This window comes from Syngnathus floridae, chromosome 15 (genome assembly GCF_059516105.1).
Source record: "Syngnathus floridae isolate MCC-2025c chromosome 15, RoL_Sflo_1.0, whole genome shotgun sequence".
Classification (NCBI taxonomy): Eukaryota; Metazoa; Chordata; class Actinopteri; order Syngnathiformes; family Syngnathidae; genus Syngnathus; species Syngnathus floridae.
The window spans coordinates 8,704,055-8,721,912 of NC_142427.1; the positions used below are offsets into that span (position 1 = coordinate 8,704,055).

Genomic DNA, 17,858 nt, shown 5'->3' on the forward strand with positions numbered 1-17,858 from the left:
ATTACCCTCCAATAGAGTAATTTTTAAAATATATTTTTCAAATGATTAAAATCAACAAGATTTCTGTTACTGTATTATGATTAAATCTTAGACTGCTTATCCTAACAGTTTGAACACAATATTTTGAAAATAAATGTATTACTGTACACAATATTAATTTGTGACTTGACCGTGCAATATTGTATAGTATACGTATTAAATTTGAATGTACTGTTAGAAAGTTAAGACTAGTTTCACGCACCACGTTTGCACAGCAGCACTGTGCAACTTTGACCAGAAGAGGGCGATGTTTACTGCTTATAGACCACCCGGGACGCCAGTTTGACCAGGAATTCAATGCATATGGATTGATGGATATTCAAGAGACACACTTTTTTTACTTTCTGTTTATGATCCATGTGTAAATAAATGTAAATCATCATCACAAACTGATTTGGTTCATCTTTTATTTCACTATAAAAAAGAGGGGACAACGTTCACATTTAGCCTCAAAATTTCAGTACAACATACTTAAATTCTTCTCAAAGAAAGTAAAATACAATATTTTTGAATTTTTATTCTTTTATGAAAAATACCTAATTGTATTACTCAGTTTTTTTGCAGTATTTCTTCAATATGATGCAGACCTGACAGCATGAAAGGTTGGCTTTGTACAAAGCAGAAAAGGGGTCTCTTTGCGTTACTTTGCCTCATTTCAATCACCATCTGAACATGCAATGAGGGCAACTGCACAACCGGTGCAGTGAGATGCTTCAAACAGGCTTGCAATGCAACACGAAGAAAGAGAAAAAAAAATCACGTTTTGTGTTTTACCTCCCTATTGAGTCCCAACTAACCTTTTTTTCTCGATAAAGTGGCGGGTAACAAATTCTGTGTTGAACGTTTTCGTACAACTTACCAGGAATATGATAAGTGAGCAAATGTGACTACAAAATAAACATCACAACCTGAATAGACTTCAAAAAACAAAACTCCTTAGAGCATCTCTCTAGTTGCACACAACTGTACAGGCACATATATATATAGATATTTAAAATAAATAGGGCTAATCTGGCCAAGAATCAGTGAGGAGAGAATGTCTTCTTAAGAAATAGACACTCTTTGCCAGCCATTCATTCCTTTCACCCCCCCCCCCATGCACGCACACACACATTCACAGAAACACAACTCCTCCTCCACGTGCGCAAAGCCAGAAAGACAGAAAAAGGAAACAACAGAAATATTATAAAACATAAATGCAGTTGTGGAATGCCTCTAAACAGGGGACAAGGCTCGACGCCGCGTCCCCGGGCTTGATCCGGTGCCACGGCGCCAGGCTGTGGCCTCCAAAATCCCTCCTCTCCCGCAAAAACTGAACCAGGGCGGCTTCCGAATGCTTTCTCATCCGAATGCATTCGACTCTCCTCTTATTTCAAACGTAACTTTATATAAAGAAGACCACAAAAAAAGTCACCACCTTCCTATTCATGGCGGGGGGACTCGGAATAAGATTGAGGGGGGAGTGCTGTACAGTCAAGAGGAGATGCCCGCTTGCAGGAGAGGTGAGGTAAGAGGACCGGAAGTCGTCAGCAGTCTCTCACTCTTCGTTTGTCACCCCAGCGTGGGCGAGATGGGCTTAAACGTCGGTGGAGAAGTAGAGCGTGTTTCGCTTGAGCTCAGCAAAGGAGATGGGAGGATGCTGCAGGTAGTAGAGCAGCACTTGCACCTGGACACACACAAACAGGTCACACATTTTTCGGAAATGTTATGGGCTCCTTTCACGACAACATTGCGTGATTGCAAGTTCTCCAACATTTTTTTTTTGTGTTGCCTGCTGGGTATGATCGCATTTGATTTACAGATGCTTTTATACGGCAAGACAAACCAGTACAATTTGAAATAATGGAATGGCTTCTTGCTTTATTACATTATGTGACTCCAGAGATGACTGTACGCTTCACTTATGTCCCAGTTTGAGCTCCAGTCAGCTTTAGCGTACTTCGAACAAAAACAAAGTGATCTCCAAGACAAACACTGACTTGGTGGAACGGATGCATGAGGCGCTCTCTGTGCATGCTATACTATTTTAGGAAATTTGGGGGGTTTTTTTGGGTCGTAAAATGACAGGAATGAGCAATAAACAACTTCCCTCGTGATAAACGAATTGATGCAGATAGGAGAATGGCTTCGAGACATTTATATGGCTTATTTTGAGACAGGAACCAATCAAATGAGTTATTATGAATTATAAACAATTAAAAAAGTCTTTATCACGCAGCTGTTGTTGCTAATAAGCCCAAAAGATAACACAGTGGGATATTGGGGTGTACCTGTGCCATGACGTCATGTGACCAGATGTCAGAGGCCGAGGTAATATTCTGTCCCTTGGTGCTCTCCGACTCGGAGGGTCTGAGCAGAGTGGGGCCAAATACTGTAGCCAGGTTATGGAGGGACATCTTGTTGATGGGTTCCTTCTCTGCCACCCTGTGGGAGGAGTCAAACGAGGTGAGCGTTCAAAACAAGTTCAAGTAATAGCTGTACTTGTACGGCGCTAACAATTTAGCTTCGGTGGAGAACAAGACAAATGTACCGTTTGAGGTGCTCCAGCAGAGTGAGGAAGGTCATGAGGTTGGGGTCGGGCAACGAGCGAAGGAGGTGCATCATGCAGTTCTCCTTCGCCGCAGGGTCGGAGAGCGCTACGGAAGAGAGGCATTACGTCCAGCTCCAAAATCCCACACCGAGGTCTTACAAAACCCGTCTTACATATTCCCTCCATGAAGGCCGGGTACAGGCGGTCGGTGAGCAAAGGTTCCGGCAGCTCCCTGAAGTACAGCTTGAGGGTTCCGGCGATGGCGTTGATGTCCATGTCGCTCAGCATCACCAAGATGTCTTTGGTATCTAAGGAGGTCAGCAAACCTTGGTTACAAACTCAACTCAAAGATGCTTCTGAAGAAAGACAAGAGAAACTTCTTACTGGTATCAAATGCTGTTTTGAGGTTCTGGATATCAGTGGCCACCCCTGAGATCCTGTAGATTCCCACTTCGTCGATTCCCCTCTTCTCCACTTCCTCAATGCACTGGCGGACAATGTAAGGCACTTTGGAGCGCTCGCGCCTGTAAACAAGATCACGTAGCCATTTTGGGGGCGGGGCTTCATTGGTGGGTGACACCAATTTTGATTTATTTGATACTTACTTTGTTACCACATTGATTTTGACTCCAAACACACCGCTCTGTTTTTTGGATGGCGTCCGCTTCAAACTCAGGTCCCTGCTTGTAAACTTCATAGAGAATTCCACCTTTATCTAAAAACACCCCCACACACACACAAAAAAGAAAATTCTAAGTATGCAGCACCCATGCCTGGGCCCCCCTCGTGACCAGTTAATTTAATATTTGAGGCTTTTAGCCCAACTCTAAAGATAAATCCAGATTTTAATATATCAGGAGACGGATTGAGGAAATTTGCAAAATCTATTTTATTTGACATCTTACCCCGTTCATCTCGATGACGTCCATGTGCCAGTTCTTGGACTGCACCGTTTGAGGATCCAGCTGGAAGACACAACAGAGACAGACTTTGAGCGATGCCAAACATGCCGGCTGGATAAGCTACATTATCATCACAGGGGTCAGGTTTGCGTGTTTCACATCAGATTAAAGTCACAAAGACAGATCTGATTTTGTGCAACGTCTTAAGTTGCTTTCTGAATTTTAGTGTGTGCACCACTATTATGTCAAAACACAACCTCTAATAAAAAACGTTGGCGATCAAATACTTTGGCAGCATTAAACCTTCAGCCATTACACATTCTCCAGGAGCGCATTTCATTGTCTCGTAAAAATGCCATTTGTTGCTTTTCCCAGCAGAGATCGGCTTTGAGATGAGTGACGGGTCATTATTGCAACTCAGTCTTTACACCATGAGATGATGTATCTCCTGGACCATTTGAAAAAAATCACAAAAAAAAAAATAGCCCTTCCCCCTTGCACGCTGCTGAAGCCTGATTAAAAATGAATGGTCTCCAATAGGGTTGTAAAAAACTAAGTGGAGCATATAGCGGGCAGCGTTTACACTCCGTGACCTTCACCGAAACAAACGCTTTACTGTCTTTAACTTTCCAGCAAATTTAGATAAACGTCAGTGACGAATTCTGTCCTTAATCGTGAGTGACGAATCAGCTTCTAAAGTCTCCTATAGGGAAAAAAAAAAGTCACATGACCCTGTTCAATTTTAGAGATTTAAAAATAAACAAAACAGTCTCTGTTCTCGCAAAATGAACTATAATGACAGGAACATTTGTTTACATTTGTATTTCAGCCAAAAAGGGAGTTAGATGGAAAATCCCACCCCATAGAGAACCTTTGGTTTATAATTACTATAATCACATGACAACGACCTTAAACGTGTGCGTGTTTCATCATCACATGTTTCCCATGAAAGCTTTCTTTGTAATCATATGTAAAATTGAGGAGAAGAGAATAAACAGAATAAACATACTGGATTATTTTGTTTCATTATTGCTATGCTTAAATATTCATTAGCCTCAAAGAGCTTATGAGTCCTTTAATTAGATATGAGACTCAAATGGCACAGCTTGCTTTATTAGACTCACGGGATAGGATGGGAGCGTTGTTCCAGATGTGACACATCCCCGCTAACATGAAGGCAACGTGACTATTTTTAGGGACATGAACCACATCAGCATGTTTACGTACGAGGGCGGCGGGCTCGACTTTCTTCCCTCAACAGCAGCTGATGTCACCGTGGCCATGTGAGCGCTCGGTTACTATGTTGCCGTCTTTGACCACATTGCCGCCCGGTCCAATGGGCGAGAGCTTTGAGGCGGTCGAGGCTTATGATTTGCGGAGCGTGCATATCTCTGCGGGCACGGAGAGATTCTCTTCTCGGGTGTGCACAAAGCAACAGAGGCACGCGTTACACTTATTACGCAACAGGGAGTCTGGGTGACTAAGACGGCTGATGCGGACAAAATGATTCAATTGGATATCGAGCCTTGAATTTAAATTCTATTCTAAATTCATTCTACAAGAGATCAATTCATACTTATCATCCAAACAATGATTAGCTCGGCTACTTGATTTAATCCAGTGCAATGGAAACAAATCAGGAGCAGGGCTGCATTTTTAGCGATGAGTCTTCAATGTCAGCTGGAGTGCAATGTCAAAAATCGTAAGGGGTGCCAATTGGTGTTTTTGTTATTTGGCCTAGAGTTGAAATGCAAACCAGATTGAGATTTATTAGCCCTCAGTGTGCTGTGGTGAGCAGAACTGAACTACTCAATGGAAACGAAGAAATTCTATGATATTGCATAAAAGGCTTTTTTTTTTATGTACATACCAATAAGGTTGGAAAGGATTACATACTTGCATTTCCCTGACCAGGATTTTTGGAATAAATTCGAGTTTCCACTGTATCTCATCAGCACTAATCGAAATACGAAAAGGCACTTAGGCTAAAATGCAGCACGGGCAGAAAGTGGAATATCTGCGGATAAAAATGCTCAAATTTGGTTGCCTTCCAACGAGTAAGCTGTTTCGACAGCTCCATTGTTCTCAACTCTAAGCTGGCTGAAAGTGCACAAAGAAAACACAAAACAAATCCAGCAAACAGGTCACCAGGCAGAGAACACGATGTCGACCAGATAAGCAAATCCCCGGCAACAATCGAGTATGAGCATCATCACAATTTGGGCCCGTTTGGCACAGTCTCACTTTAGTCTAATGACTTTTTAAAGCCAGACCTTTTCCGATCACATCTCATTTCGCCTTTATTGGGCTGAAGGACTAAAAACAATTCTTGTCCGCTTCCGATTAATTTGACTCATATGAAAAGGTGGCTGATTTTGGAAAAGAGTTTTAGCACAAGAGAAATATTGCAATAATACTTCCAATCAAATAGCTATAATTCCAACACAGGCAAGATTAGCCTTATCAGATCATTTAAAAAAAAAAAAAAAAAAAGAAAGCTGCAACAGCACGCCAAGCTGAGAAGGTATGTATGTGCTCCTCTGTCAAAACAGCAATCACCGTCATGCCGAAGCTGACATGCGGGATGGGGGTGGGCACAAAGAGAGATTTGTAGCAGACTTGATGGGATCAAAAGGTAACTGAGCTCAGAAATGAAGTGAAGCACTGCAAGTGTACTCATAAAAGCAGCGTTTCAAAAAAGCCTCTTTGATTGCAAGCGAGTGTGGATGAATGGGACTAATTCACGCGGGAGATGCTTACACACACTTGGTGAAATAAGAAAAACCGCAAGTGTCCTAAAAAAAAAAAAAATTCAATTTAATGTCAATAACTATCTTCTATTGCCAATTATATTTTAAAGAAGCACTTAATTGCATCGAACATGGCTATATAAAAAGCAGCAGAACCATTTGTGAGAAACCAATTAGCTACAAGGTCAAACTTGTAACAAAAACTGCCCTTGGGAAGTCAATTGCAGGAAAAACATGAGGCAAATGTGTACGTGACAGTTAATTAATTAAGAAGAACAAAGTGTAGCATGTGAAATGCCAGAGGGGAATGCTTCCACTCTCGGAAAGAACAGACAGTACTTCGATTGACCACAAGGGGGCGCTAAAGGTTACTTACTTTTCCATTTAGAAAGACTGCACTCACAATAGTGTTCTTGGCGATTAAGGTCATTAACAGAAACTTACCATCATGTGATTTTAATTTCATTTCTATTCTAAAAAGCTGCTTATATATGTTTGTAATGAGAAACAATCTTGCATGATCTCTTCACGATGTTTGACCAGAGCAGATGCTAAGAACAATAGCCCAATCTGTGCTGAATGACACCAGGCGGCGTGACCACACAAAATTCAAGAAGACAGATGGAGACGATAAAGTGATGAATAGATGGAAGATAGAGTCGAGCACATGTCAGAAACCTTTTGTCTGAGCAGTTTGCTGCGGACGCGACCCCATAGTTTGGCCCCGGTGTTGGTGTGTCTCTTGAGTACGGGAGTCTGTGGTTGGCTGGACAGGTTGTGCTGATTCTCATCCACGCAGCACTGCTGCTCCAAATGCTCGCACACCGAGTTCAGGTTTACATCCGACACGAGGATCTCCGTCATCCCAAAATCTCAGGTGTCCTCTTCCGATAGACGCAGGTGGAGGAAACGCGGAGGAGGTGAATCCTTCTGATGTGATGATTGAAGCAAGAAAAAAATCTCCAGTAGATTGTTAGATCTTCGTTTGAAAAATGACAAAAAGATAAATGGCAGGAGAAGAAAATGTTGCCATGGTTTCCTTATAAGCTTGGCAATAATTCCACTACGGAGCCTGATCCAAAGTCAGCTGGCAACATCTCCTCGCTGTGTGCAGTTTGACTACCGACACAGATAGCGCAAGCGTGAGAGAGGGAGCGAGCAAAAGAGAGATGGAGCGGGGAGGGAGTAAATGCTCCCCACCACTGGAGCGGCCAGGCTTCTCCAGATGTTGGTGGACACACCTCCAACAGAGAGGAGAGAGAGGGGGGGGGGCACAATGTTGTTGTTCGACCATTTGACCTTTGGTCAACCTTTCCCAGACTCGGTCAACGTGACGCAGATGATGTGGAAGTGGGCTAAGTGGCAATAATGAATATGAAGAAGAGGGAGATTTCCTTGTATTTAAAACAAAAACATGTTTTTCAAATGAAACCAGCTTTCTTTTTCCTTCCTGCCCGCCGACTAAGCCTTTTGTTGCAGATGACTTCCTCCCCTTGCAATTATGGTTCTCATTCCCAGTGTTCCTTCACCCACTTTGAAAGTCAGTCACCATGAATGTGCTTTAGCCCTTTTGACGCTACGCCTGTCTGCTGACATTGAAAAGTCATCGGCAGACAAGCGCACGCAAGCATGCACCAGCTCACATCTTCCAAGACACGTCAAAGGCGACTCACACTCTTTATTCAGAAAGTGCAGTCTGTTCTTAAAAAGGCGTCTGAATGGATCAATGGGGGTGCAGGAGGTTGGGCATTACTGTCAAACTCCATCTCCATCCACTGTCTCGCATTCCTTTTCTACTAGAGGGCAAAATATTCCACTCAAGAAAAGACACCAGGTTGCTTTCAGGAAGTCTTTCTGTTGTGGAGTTGATTGACCCTGAGATTGTGCAATTCAGAGTGTGAGCAATATTTTGGCAGAAAATGTGCCACTTAATGGAAAATTGAAAAAAAAAAAAGTTTTTGGTGCTATATCCATACGTCACATTCACAAAATAGCTATATTTACTTGGCGGTGGAGTTTAAATACTTCCATTATCTTTAAAAATGGTTCCTGTTATTTATTTATTTTTATTTCAATTTATTTCAATGTATTATTATTATTTTATTATTATTTCTTATTTATTTATTTTCTTTAATAAATAAATTGAAAATTTATTTCAATTTATTTATGTAAGCTGGTTTCAACAAGGTGAGAAAAACAGTTTATAAATGGATGTATAGAATTCTTGACATTTATTTTGACTTTAGGATTTTTTTCTACTTGTGGGGGAAAAAAAATGTTGCATAACAAGATTGAACAAAAATGGAACACTAATCCTCAATTCAGTGGGCATCACAGTAATGACTTTCCATGCGTTTGACATTTTCTTAAGCTTTTCATTGCAAAAAAGGAAATGACATTTTGACCCTGGAACAGATGATAAATCTCACAGCATCTTATGAGGGAAAGTGAATTTTCTAAATTTCGAATCCCGCATAAATTGGAAGAGGACTGGAGGACTGGGAGAAGATTTCAATTTAACAGATAAATGGCGATAAATGGCGAGTATGGCAATCTCGACCTCAGTCAACCCCTACCAGAATATATTTTTAACCCCCAACATTTGTAAGTCGGAGACGCACACACTCCATGCGTCACTTTTTGGAAAGAATGTCTGGGAAAACATTTTTTGGAGCGGGGAAATGAGAGGGAAGAAAACCCCAAGGGAGACATGAGATATTTTTAGATGAGAGAAAAGAAGTGGAAAGAAATAGATATCTATCATCCGAGTGCATGTCTTGATCACAAATAGGGTTTAACATCCATAAAGCCGATAATAAGAGATAAGAGCATCAAAATAAAAGTCAAAAGCTCAAGAGGGGGAAGTAATGTGTCTTATTGGCTTTCCATGACAATCAATCACCTTTCATCTGATTGGACAATTTATAGAGGGGGGGATAGCAGCCAGTTGGCAAGCTTAACTTTCCTTCACAAAATAAAATTCAGCAAAACATTTGAACAAAACCCCCAAAATGTGAAAAGCAGTCCTGGGCAGACCAGTAGGAAAAAGCTTTGGAACATTTCAGCGCCACGGTTTTGATGAAATGTCCACCCAATGACAGGTTAATAGGGATCAATAAATAAAAATTTACTTCAGGGATGAATCAGTGAGAACCTCGAAAGAACTGGTGTCAAACCCAAGGCTCGGGGGCCATATTCTGGCCCGCCACATCATTTTGTGTGGCCCGCAAAAGCAAATCAAGAGTCGTAACCCGTCGAATCAACATCATGTAGTGAAAACACCAGAGTGGTTCCCGCCCACTCTGATTTTTGATTTATTTATAGTATTTAAAAACAAGCTTACGTCACATGTTGACGGAACACTGTGGTTCACACCACTGCACGTACGAGAAAAGTCTATTCTGGAAAAACCGCCACGACTCAAAGCCACATTTACACCCTACAAGATATTTAATCGTAGACTATTAACATGACGTGCCAGGATAATATTTGTATTTCATGCTACTTGGGTTTAGTGGTTACTTGGCTTTGCCATGTGCAAAAAAACTATTTTCTTGGAAGGCATTCAAGTGGATAAAAGTGCTATGGGGTGATAAATGATGGCTATATGTAATAGTTTGATAAAAAGAGATGCTGAGCATTTATCTTTGCGGGTTCGATGTGACCTCACACATCGTCAAAATGACTACATGGACCTTGAACACCTCATTTATCAATAAGAGGTTGTACTGCATCCCATTTTTCCTCCTGAGTTTTAATTCTGCATGTTGGCCAGAGAATATGGACAACTGTATGATTTGTCGTGATGGATTGGGAAAATAGGTGATTGAGTCGCTGGTTTCCAAACTCACCCCAAGCCTTGAAGCAAAGCTCAAGTGACAATTACGAGCAGAGATGAATTAATGATTGATTTAACGGTTGTGCCACTCAAACATTAATATGCAATGGACCGCCCCTTGTGATTAATTATGGCGGAGACAGGAGGTTGAGTTCATGACCTGCTCTGGTTTAGAATTCGTTTTGGTAATTATCATTAAAACAGAATAATAAAAAAAATTTTTTTGAAATTAAATTGGATTAGATTATCATTTAACACTCACATGAAGAGGAAATCTCTATCATCTCCATCCTTAATCGGGTCACGGGTGAGTTGGACCCGCTCCCAACCTTGGAATTGAGCAACAGCCAATCACAGAAAGGGAAACATAGCACTTTCTTTATATTTTAGAACACAGTGGTCTCTTTAATATGTTTTTGTTTTATGGAGCTAAAATCGATTAATGTCATTACATTTTTAATGGAGTCTGCAAATCTGGTGTTAAAATAAATGGCGTTATAATCTTAAATTAATTAAATGTGCAAGTCCAATTATTACTGCTTGAGTTTGTGTTTGTGTGTCCACAATTGGGGGCTGTAAAAAAAAAAACGGGAGCGCATACGAGGTTTGCCAAGCTGGGGAACCAGCCTCAGGGTTTTTCGACAGATTATTCTGCTTTTCTTTTCATCTAAGCCTTTGGGGGTGATCTTCAACAGATTAACCGCTCCATCACTTATTAAACACTTTAGAGCAAAAAGGCAAGGGAGGGAGGAAAGAAGAAAGTAAAAGAGGGGTTTCATTAGCCTCTTTTGGGTTGCAGGGTGTGGTGAGGGGGAACAGGAGAGGAGCGAGACAAATAAATAATTTTGATTTAAGACTTGGTAGTCAACCACTTGTAATAAAACAATGCAGAATTGCAACATTTGGCGTTCTTTATCTCGGCTTGTGGAAAGCAGATTGTGTTCTTCCCATTCCATTCCGATTGCTACATTGCAGTGTATAACAATCAATGAACTGCATTGTGTCTCACTTTTTGGGATTCCATTCCATCAAATTGCAAGAACAGATTATTAGTGGTTGAGTCTCAGTTGGTTCGTGTTTACATTGCGCAATCATCTTCGTGAAGGTTTCGTGTCGTAGCCTCGTGCAGGCAGGGACCGGGCCATCTGTACAGCGTGACCCATTTTGAAGAGAAGAAGCGAGGGAAGCTTCCGAGGATGACACGCTACTGACCTGCTTGAATTATTTACTCTGGAGAGTCAAACCATGACTGACTGCATGCAGCCACCTGGAAGATTGCACGAGGGAGGGAAGAAGGGTGACTGGATTGCGCAATAGTGGCGTATAGAAAACTGCTTCCGGTTGTCATCATCAAATCCAATTATTTTGATCCCGATTTTGTTTTTATATATTAAAATCGTTTGTAAGACAGTATATCTTGAAATAATTTTAAAAAATCTCTTTATATATTCAGGCTCGTCTAAGACAAGTCACAATTATGGTAATATTAAAAGCAGTCAGTCACAATGCATGACCCAGTTTGTGTGTCCATCAAAATGGGAGCGCCTCAATAAATGCTTTGCAAAGAAGCAATTATTTTGTTCATCCGGGTCAGTAAAGAAATGCCTAACCCATATTTGCAAAGCTTTTTTTTTTCAGAATAAACTATTGAAAAACTGAAGACAAATTTTGGACGAGAGGTTTGTGTCAGATAAAAATCAACTGAACTTTTTTTTTTTTTTTTTTTTTTTTTAAATCAGCTCCCAGTATTGCCATGACAACTGGTCTGGAAATGCCAGTCTCGACAACTCTTACGATATTTGGATTTTTGTGTGAAAATAACCAAAGACGCCAGATAAAAAAAAAAAAAAAAAAAAAAAAGAGTGGCCTGCTGACCTGCTCGCATCACACTGACTTCATCAAACATCCTGGAGTGAGCCAAGAAGATTCAATATACCCAAACACCTCCTCCGCAAATCGTGAAACTCAACACATCCCGGCGATTACACAACACATTACACAACACATAAACGCCCACTTGGCTCGCTTTTGAAAGCGAGAACAGGTACAGACACTTCATCGAGATTGCCAGCATTTGATTTGTCTACCGGGGGACATTTTCGAAAAGATGCTTGCGATATATTCATCGTGGCACGACGATTACGCAACAGGCTGCTTCAAGTGATTGAAAGTGACCACTTGAGACAAAAGGCCTGTGAAGCAATTTAAATGAGTTTATTGTTAATTAGTTGAATGTCTCTCTGGTGCTGTGTTAGTGGATTGCAACAAAAATGGCGCTATAAACATTTGTTAATTTCTGAAGAATCCATAAAATGTCACAAGTGGTATTAACTTGCACCGCAGCTGGATTTGGAGTATCCAATTCACATTGATAACCACTTTTTCTTTTTTTTTTTAAACAGCTGACAACTTGATAACATCCCCAAAGACAACTTGAGGACAATTACAACATTTATTCTCCCTGTGACAACAATTGAATCATTGCACAGGGGAAAAATATTTCATCATTTGTGGCTATAACTTGTCAAAATGGCATGTTAAAATAAAGTGTATAATTATCTTTTGTTTCGAAAAAACCCAGGACAAAATTCCCCACATGCCATTAATAATTCATCGACTATAAACAACTAAGAAGATATGAGAGTCGTATTATTATAGAAAACCCCAAATCTCATTTGATCTCATTTAAGCATCAGAGTTGGACAAAAGTGTATCCCAGGATTTTGATAAAAGTAAACATGAAGCAGTACGACGTAGACGGCTCAGTCTGAGCAGGAAATGGATATTCAGCTATCCTTGACTTTGGAGACAGGAAGTCATAAGGCAGGATCAAACAACAGGCACGACAGGCCAAGTTAGAATTTTTATAATGTATTTAGAAGTGAAAGCTGCAAATGAAAAAAAGTCTCGCTATTTAGAATTATTTAAAAAAAAAAAGTCAACAGGAGCTCAAGTCAGCTCTTCTTTGAGCTTGTACGTTGTACCCTTCCAAAATGGATGTTTGTCTCTTCTGACTCACCCATGAAGCCAGTAACATGACATGAGGAGATCTGAGCAGATGTCCTCCAAGCCAAATGGAACAGCTGCAGCACCTCCAGCTACCAATACTAAGTGACAGTTGACTGTTTTACATTCACTGACGGAAACATTGTGTAGTGACAATAATTGAGAAAAAAAAATGGGGACATTTTTTTTTCCTATATGATGAAGTCAGGGATGACTCAGCTTGACTTAAGTGACTCCTTACTTATCTCTTAGTTACACTACCCAAGCTCTTTGGGTAAGAATAAAAATGGATGATTGAAAAGTCAAGGACGGCAAAAATCTCGTGAGAAAGCAGAATAGGAAAAAAAAAAAAAATCGTCCAATGTCAAATGCCAGTATTGTATGTGGTCACACACTGATCTATCTACTGAGAAGGGATTTCACAGACCCGAAGCTGAGATGAATCCATGAGCTGAGCCTCACAGCGCGTTGGCACTCAAATGCATGAAATGAGCTTTACTACTTCCAGAGAAAGCCAAGTTAGTGATGGGAAGGAAGGAAGCAGGTGACTTTCAACCAATGTCACAGAAATGTTTGGGGTCAGTCTTTTATTTTGTGTTCTCTTATCAGCTGAAATAATAGCTATGGGATTTTTTTTTTTTTTTTTTAAGGGAAAACGTACGGTTTAAGTGTTATCTGAGCATAGAATTTGACAGCCGCCAATATGACTAAGCTGGCCCCCGCTTTAGACTGTTTCCAATTACCTTTGGCACAAAGACTCGGCAAGACAAAAAAAAGGTCGCCAATGAATGTAAAAAAGGAGTCTCTCTGGAGAGCATTTCATTTCTCCAGCTCTGATGAGCTCTTTTGTTCTCAATCTAACCCTCCGCATTGTATTATTTGCCACCATCTGGGGCTCTCATTCCAATTGTCTTCCTCTTCTACATCCCCACGTAGCGCGTGTTCACAAAACAGACATCTGTAGTCAATCTCTCTTCGAAGATTATGCAATGTTATAATGAGGACTGATTACGTGTCTTTAACATCTCTGGGATTCATCCATTATTTTTTTGGAGATTGTGTGCTTCTATCTGAAATCGTTGGCAAAACAAATGGATGGATGGATGGATGGAATGAGAAGGGAGGGAGCAAGAGCTGCTTTGGCCTTTAAATGGCTTTTTTTTTTTTTACATCTTCAACGCAGATGCTCAACGGCTTCTGAAATGCGATTTCAACATGACTTTTTAACTCTTGGCCGATGTACTGTACCAATAAAATATGGCATTTACTGACCCAAATGGGAGACGAAAAAACAATAAGTTTTGTGTCCAACTACACAATTATTGATTTTTTTTCTTCTATTAAAATACTCCAAAATGAAGAGAGCACAAGTGAAGGATATACTGTGCTATATAAATCCCTCAAGACAAAAAGTGCTCATTTTAGGTTGGCAGGATGAAGAATGTCAAGTCAGGGGGTTGCACAATGCAGCTTTGTCGTAAAGGACTAAAAGAATCATACCTGAATATCAAACCTTACACCGAGGGGTGTCAAACTGTGGTGGCCCGTGGACCTTTACTAAAATTGCAAATTGTCTTCATTTTTAAAAAAGAGATGTTGCTTTTTTTTTTTTTTAATTACCATTCATCTTTTTATTTATTTTTTCTGACGGAAACTATGACTATGTTGTGGCCCGCGACAAAACCATGAAAAAGGAGATACATGCATGTAAATAGACAGCAGGCTGCATTTGACATCATTTACAACACAGCTTCGTCCGAAAAAAGCGAGGCTGACCACCCATTATCCGAGCCGTTAGTGTTGTTGACAGCTGTTTGTGTGCTCGTGTGTGTGCTTGTAGCTACCGTCTGCGTTGGGCACGAACATGACAGCTCACAGCTTGAAATGACACCATGAGATACTTCCAAATATGCAAATCCACTGCCTTAAATCTACAATTACAAGCCTTAAACGAAAACTACCGATCAGGTGTTATGAGTTCATCTGAGAAATCGCCTCTTCATCTCGCACTTGTCGACAAAGTTCACAAGACAATGTGCAATTAGCCAAAACACCGACCCTTTCTCCAATAAACCCTTCACAAAGCATATAAATGTCAATCCTTGCATCTAATGCTTAACGGCGAGGGGAAGACGACGGCACTTAAGTGGGAATGAGAGTGCAGACAGATGCTCACCACCAACTTTACAACCCCTTTGCACCCGTAACGTTAGCTAATGTGCGCACCCCTATCCCGCTTCTGCACTTCCAAGAGGGGGGCCTTTAAGAAGCAAAACTACTTCATCACTTCTTTCTCTTTTCCTCGCCTTATCTGGCTCTCATTACCTCCGGGAAACTGGTCCGGTTACGGCTTAGTGGGGCCCGTTAACTGAAGAGATGCTGAGAGGTGCTCGCAACCTAAATACAAGGCAATAAAAATAACCTCCAGGGAAGTCTCGGGGGTTAGAAATGGAACATGGATCAAACTTGTATTTCGTTTTTTTCTCATCGGGATGATTTTGGGTCACTGGCAGCTTTTAAAGGGGACCAGCCTGACCCACTGATAAAACAAGAAGGACTACTCATGAAAAAAAAAAACTCTTAAATTTGATTCCATCTTTGTTAACATGGCGGTTCTCTGCACTCTGTTAAGTGCCATTCAAGTTTCCATATGTGTGAAGTTTGTATTCACAAGAAAGGTCACGGTGGATATGCAGAACCGACATTCAAGGGGGAGATGAGTGGCAAAATGCCAAAGTCATCACAGAACGGAGACAGTTCTTTTCTTTGACTGGCAACCTGGAGAGAGGCTTTCACTAAAAATCTGGCGTTTTGATGGACAGGAGGTGTTTCATGAAAGGATTAAGACAAAGACCCCAGAGGTCAAAGGTTATCTGTTCATGTCACAGTCATCCATTTAACCATTAGCAAAAAAAAAAAAATGCTGCCTGAAGGTATCCCGCAAGAGATCGTGTTCAAAGTGAAGCAAGCATGCAAAAAAAATAAAAAATAAAAAAAGAGAACTTCCAGCCCAATATGCCCATCTACGGTCAACCACTAATCTTCAAGCTTGGGAAGGCCTCGAGAGAGGAAAGCAAAACATTGAAGGCCCCTTTTAAACTTCACCAAGAAAGCAAACAGTCAAAAGTATCTCCACTCGGGACAAATGTCTGTCATGATAATGTTATTTAATCAGACTGACAACATTTCACAATTTTAATCCACACACTTCTCTACAACCATCTAAGACCATCTTCCGTAAATAAATCATGTTGTTTCTCTAAAACCTTCCCACTCGAATAATCAAGCCCACACTGTTCCCACCCTCTCAAGGGTCTGGGACATGGCACTCACTCTCTCCCATCTTCATTTTAAACATGTGGTGTATTTATTTACTCCCCCCCCCTCCCCTTCTGTTGTTGGCGAGAAGTGGATGTTCCCAGAAACATTTGTCTCTGTCTGGTGGCCATAACAAATGAGATGAGACTAAATGTTAAATATGATTTTTAAAAAAAAATGCATCGAACATTTTTTTTATAAATATAAAAAGGGATTAGAAAAAACGTGCCAACCACAAAGCACTAAAGCTTAAATTTTATAAGCAGCAAATGTAACATGTGGTGCTACTGGAGCGTTAACTGCTCAATGAGTCACTCAACGATTCTTTTTTTTTTTGTCTTCAAGCTGTTCTCTTGCTGTGGTTGGCTGTTCTTTTGGAAAAGAAAATACCACACAAGGCTTACAGAATCAATCTGTTGATATTCACCAAACTGAAATTGCTGATGTTATGCTCGACCGCGCTTCAAATTTTTCAGAGGAATTTTTTTTTCCTATAAAAATTCGACCAACTTTTTTAGCTTTAGAGGAAGTCACACCGGAATTTGAATAAATCCTCATGATGTCTGTAAGGTCCTTCTCGAATAAACTTAAGGTCATGTTTGTAAACAAGGTGTAGATGAGCCGAAGTTATGTGCAAGCAGTACAAAGAAAACAGGAAATGCTGAGAAGTTTGTTGACATTTTCCAAACTGAAATATGTCTAATGAGAAGCAGCAACTATTTTGGAGTTGACTCGTTCCTTTTATAAAAAAAAAAAAAAAGAGTTCTGTGGGGGTTGATTTCATGTTTGCCCCACTTTCAGTCTCAAATATTTCTCAGCTGTCAAACCGATAAGTTCTGAAGCAACAAAAAACGTTGAGCTAGTTTAACTGAATTATCATCTTCTACATTCTGGCATTTAATTTGTTATTTAGTTCCCAGATAACCGGCTTAATCTTTTAATTCAGTTAATGGACAATCGATAAAAGGTGCTTGTAGCAATTCTGTAGGTGGCTCGGAAAAACCTCATCCATGAAAGAAACATTTTGTGTCCGAGTAACCGCTAAGATTCCATCGTATGGTCTACAAACCCCCAGAAGGGATTTTTATGGTATATGTCTCACAAGAAGGCGGGGAAAATCCCGTTTGACTAAACTAGATTTCAGACTCCAACTGGGGCAATTAGAGGCCAACCGCGACAAAACCACGCCGTTGTGTTTCGAGACTAGACAGCTAATCTAAAATGAGTTGGGAAATCTCCCCGAGAGGACACACAGGCGTCTGTAATTGAGCGATGGCTCCTCTCTTACCTGAACTTGCCCTTTGCCCATGATCTTGTCCACTATTTCGTTGTCTTCCTTGTTGAGCATGCTTTTATCGTAACACTTCTCATAGCACAGGATTCGTAAGAACTGGGATCCCTCCAACTCGATCTCAAACTCCTGGTGAGGAACACGAGGAGGTTTTAGAAAATATGGACGGAGAGCGAGGTGAGAA

The 17,858-nt window shown here is 40.7% G+C and overlaps 1 protein-coding gene across 4 annotated transcripts in view; it reads right to left on the minus strand.

Annotated features, from left to right (window-relative positions):
* Positions 1-432: 432 nt before the first annotated feature.
* Positions 433-17,858, minus strand: part of abr (ABR activator of RhoGEF and GTPase) — a 44,491-nt gene continuing 27,065 nt past the window's right edge. For all 4 annotated transcript variants that reach the window (XM_088398601.1, XM_088398599.1, XM_088398598.1 and 1 more), the window contains 8 exons: positions 17,672-17,803; positions 3,475-3,534; positions 3,175-3,284; positions 2,954-3,093; positions 2,743-2,877; positions 2,570-2,675; positions 2,310-2,463; positions 433-1,705 (listed from right to left, as the gene is read on the minus strand). In XM_088398601.1, the coding sequence (XP_088254727.1) occupies positions 1,616-1,705; positions 2,310-2,463; positions 2,570-2,675; positions 2,743-2,877; positions 2,954-3,093; positions 3,175-3,284; positions 3,475-3,534; positions 17,672-17,803 (927 nt within the window). In that variant the 3' untranslated portion in view covers positions 433-1,615. The remainder of the gene's footprint in view (positions 1,706-2,309; positions 2,464-2,569; positions 2,676-2,742; positions 2,878-2,953; positions 3,094-3,174; positions 3,285-3,474; positions 3,535-17,671; positions 17,804-17,858) is intronic.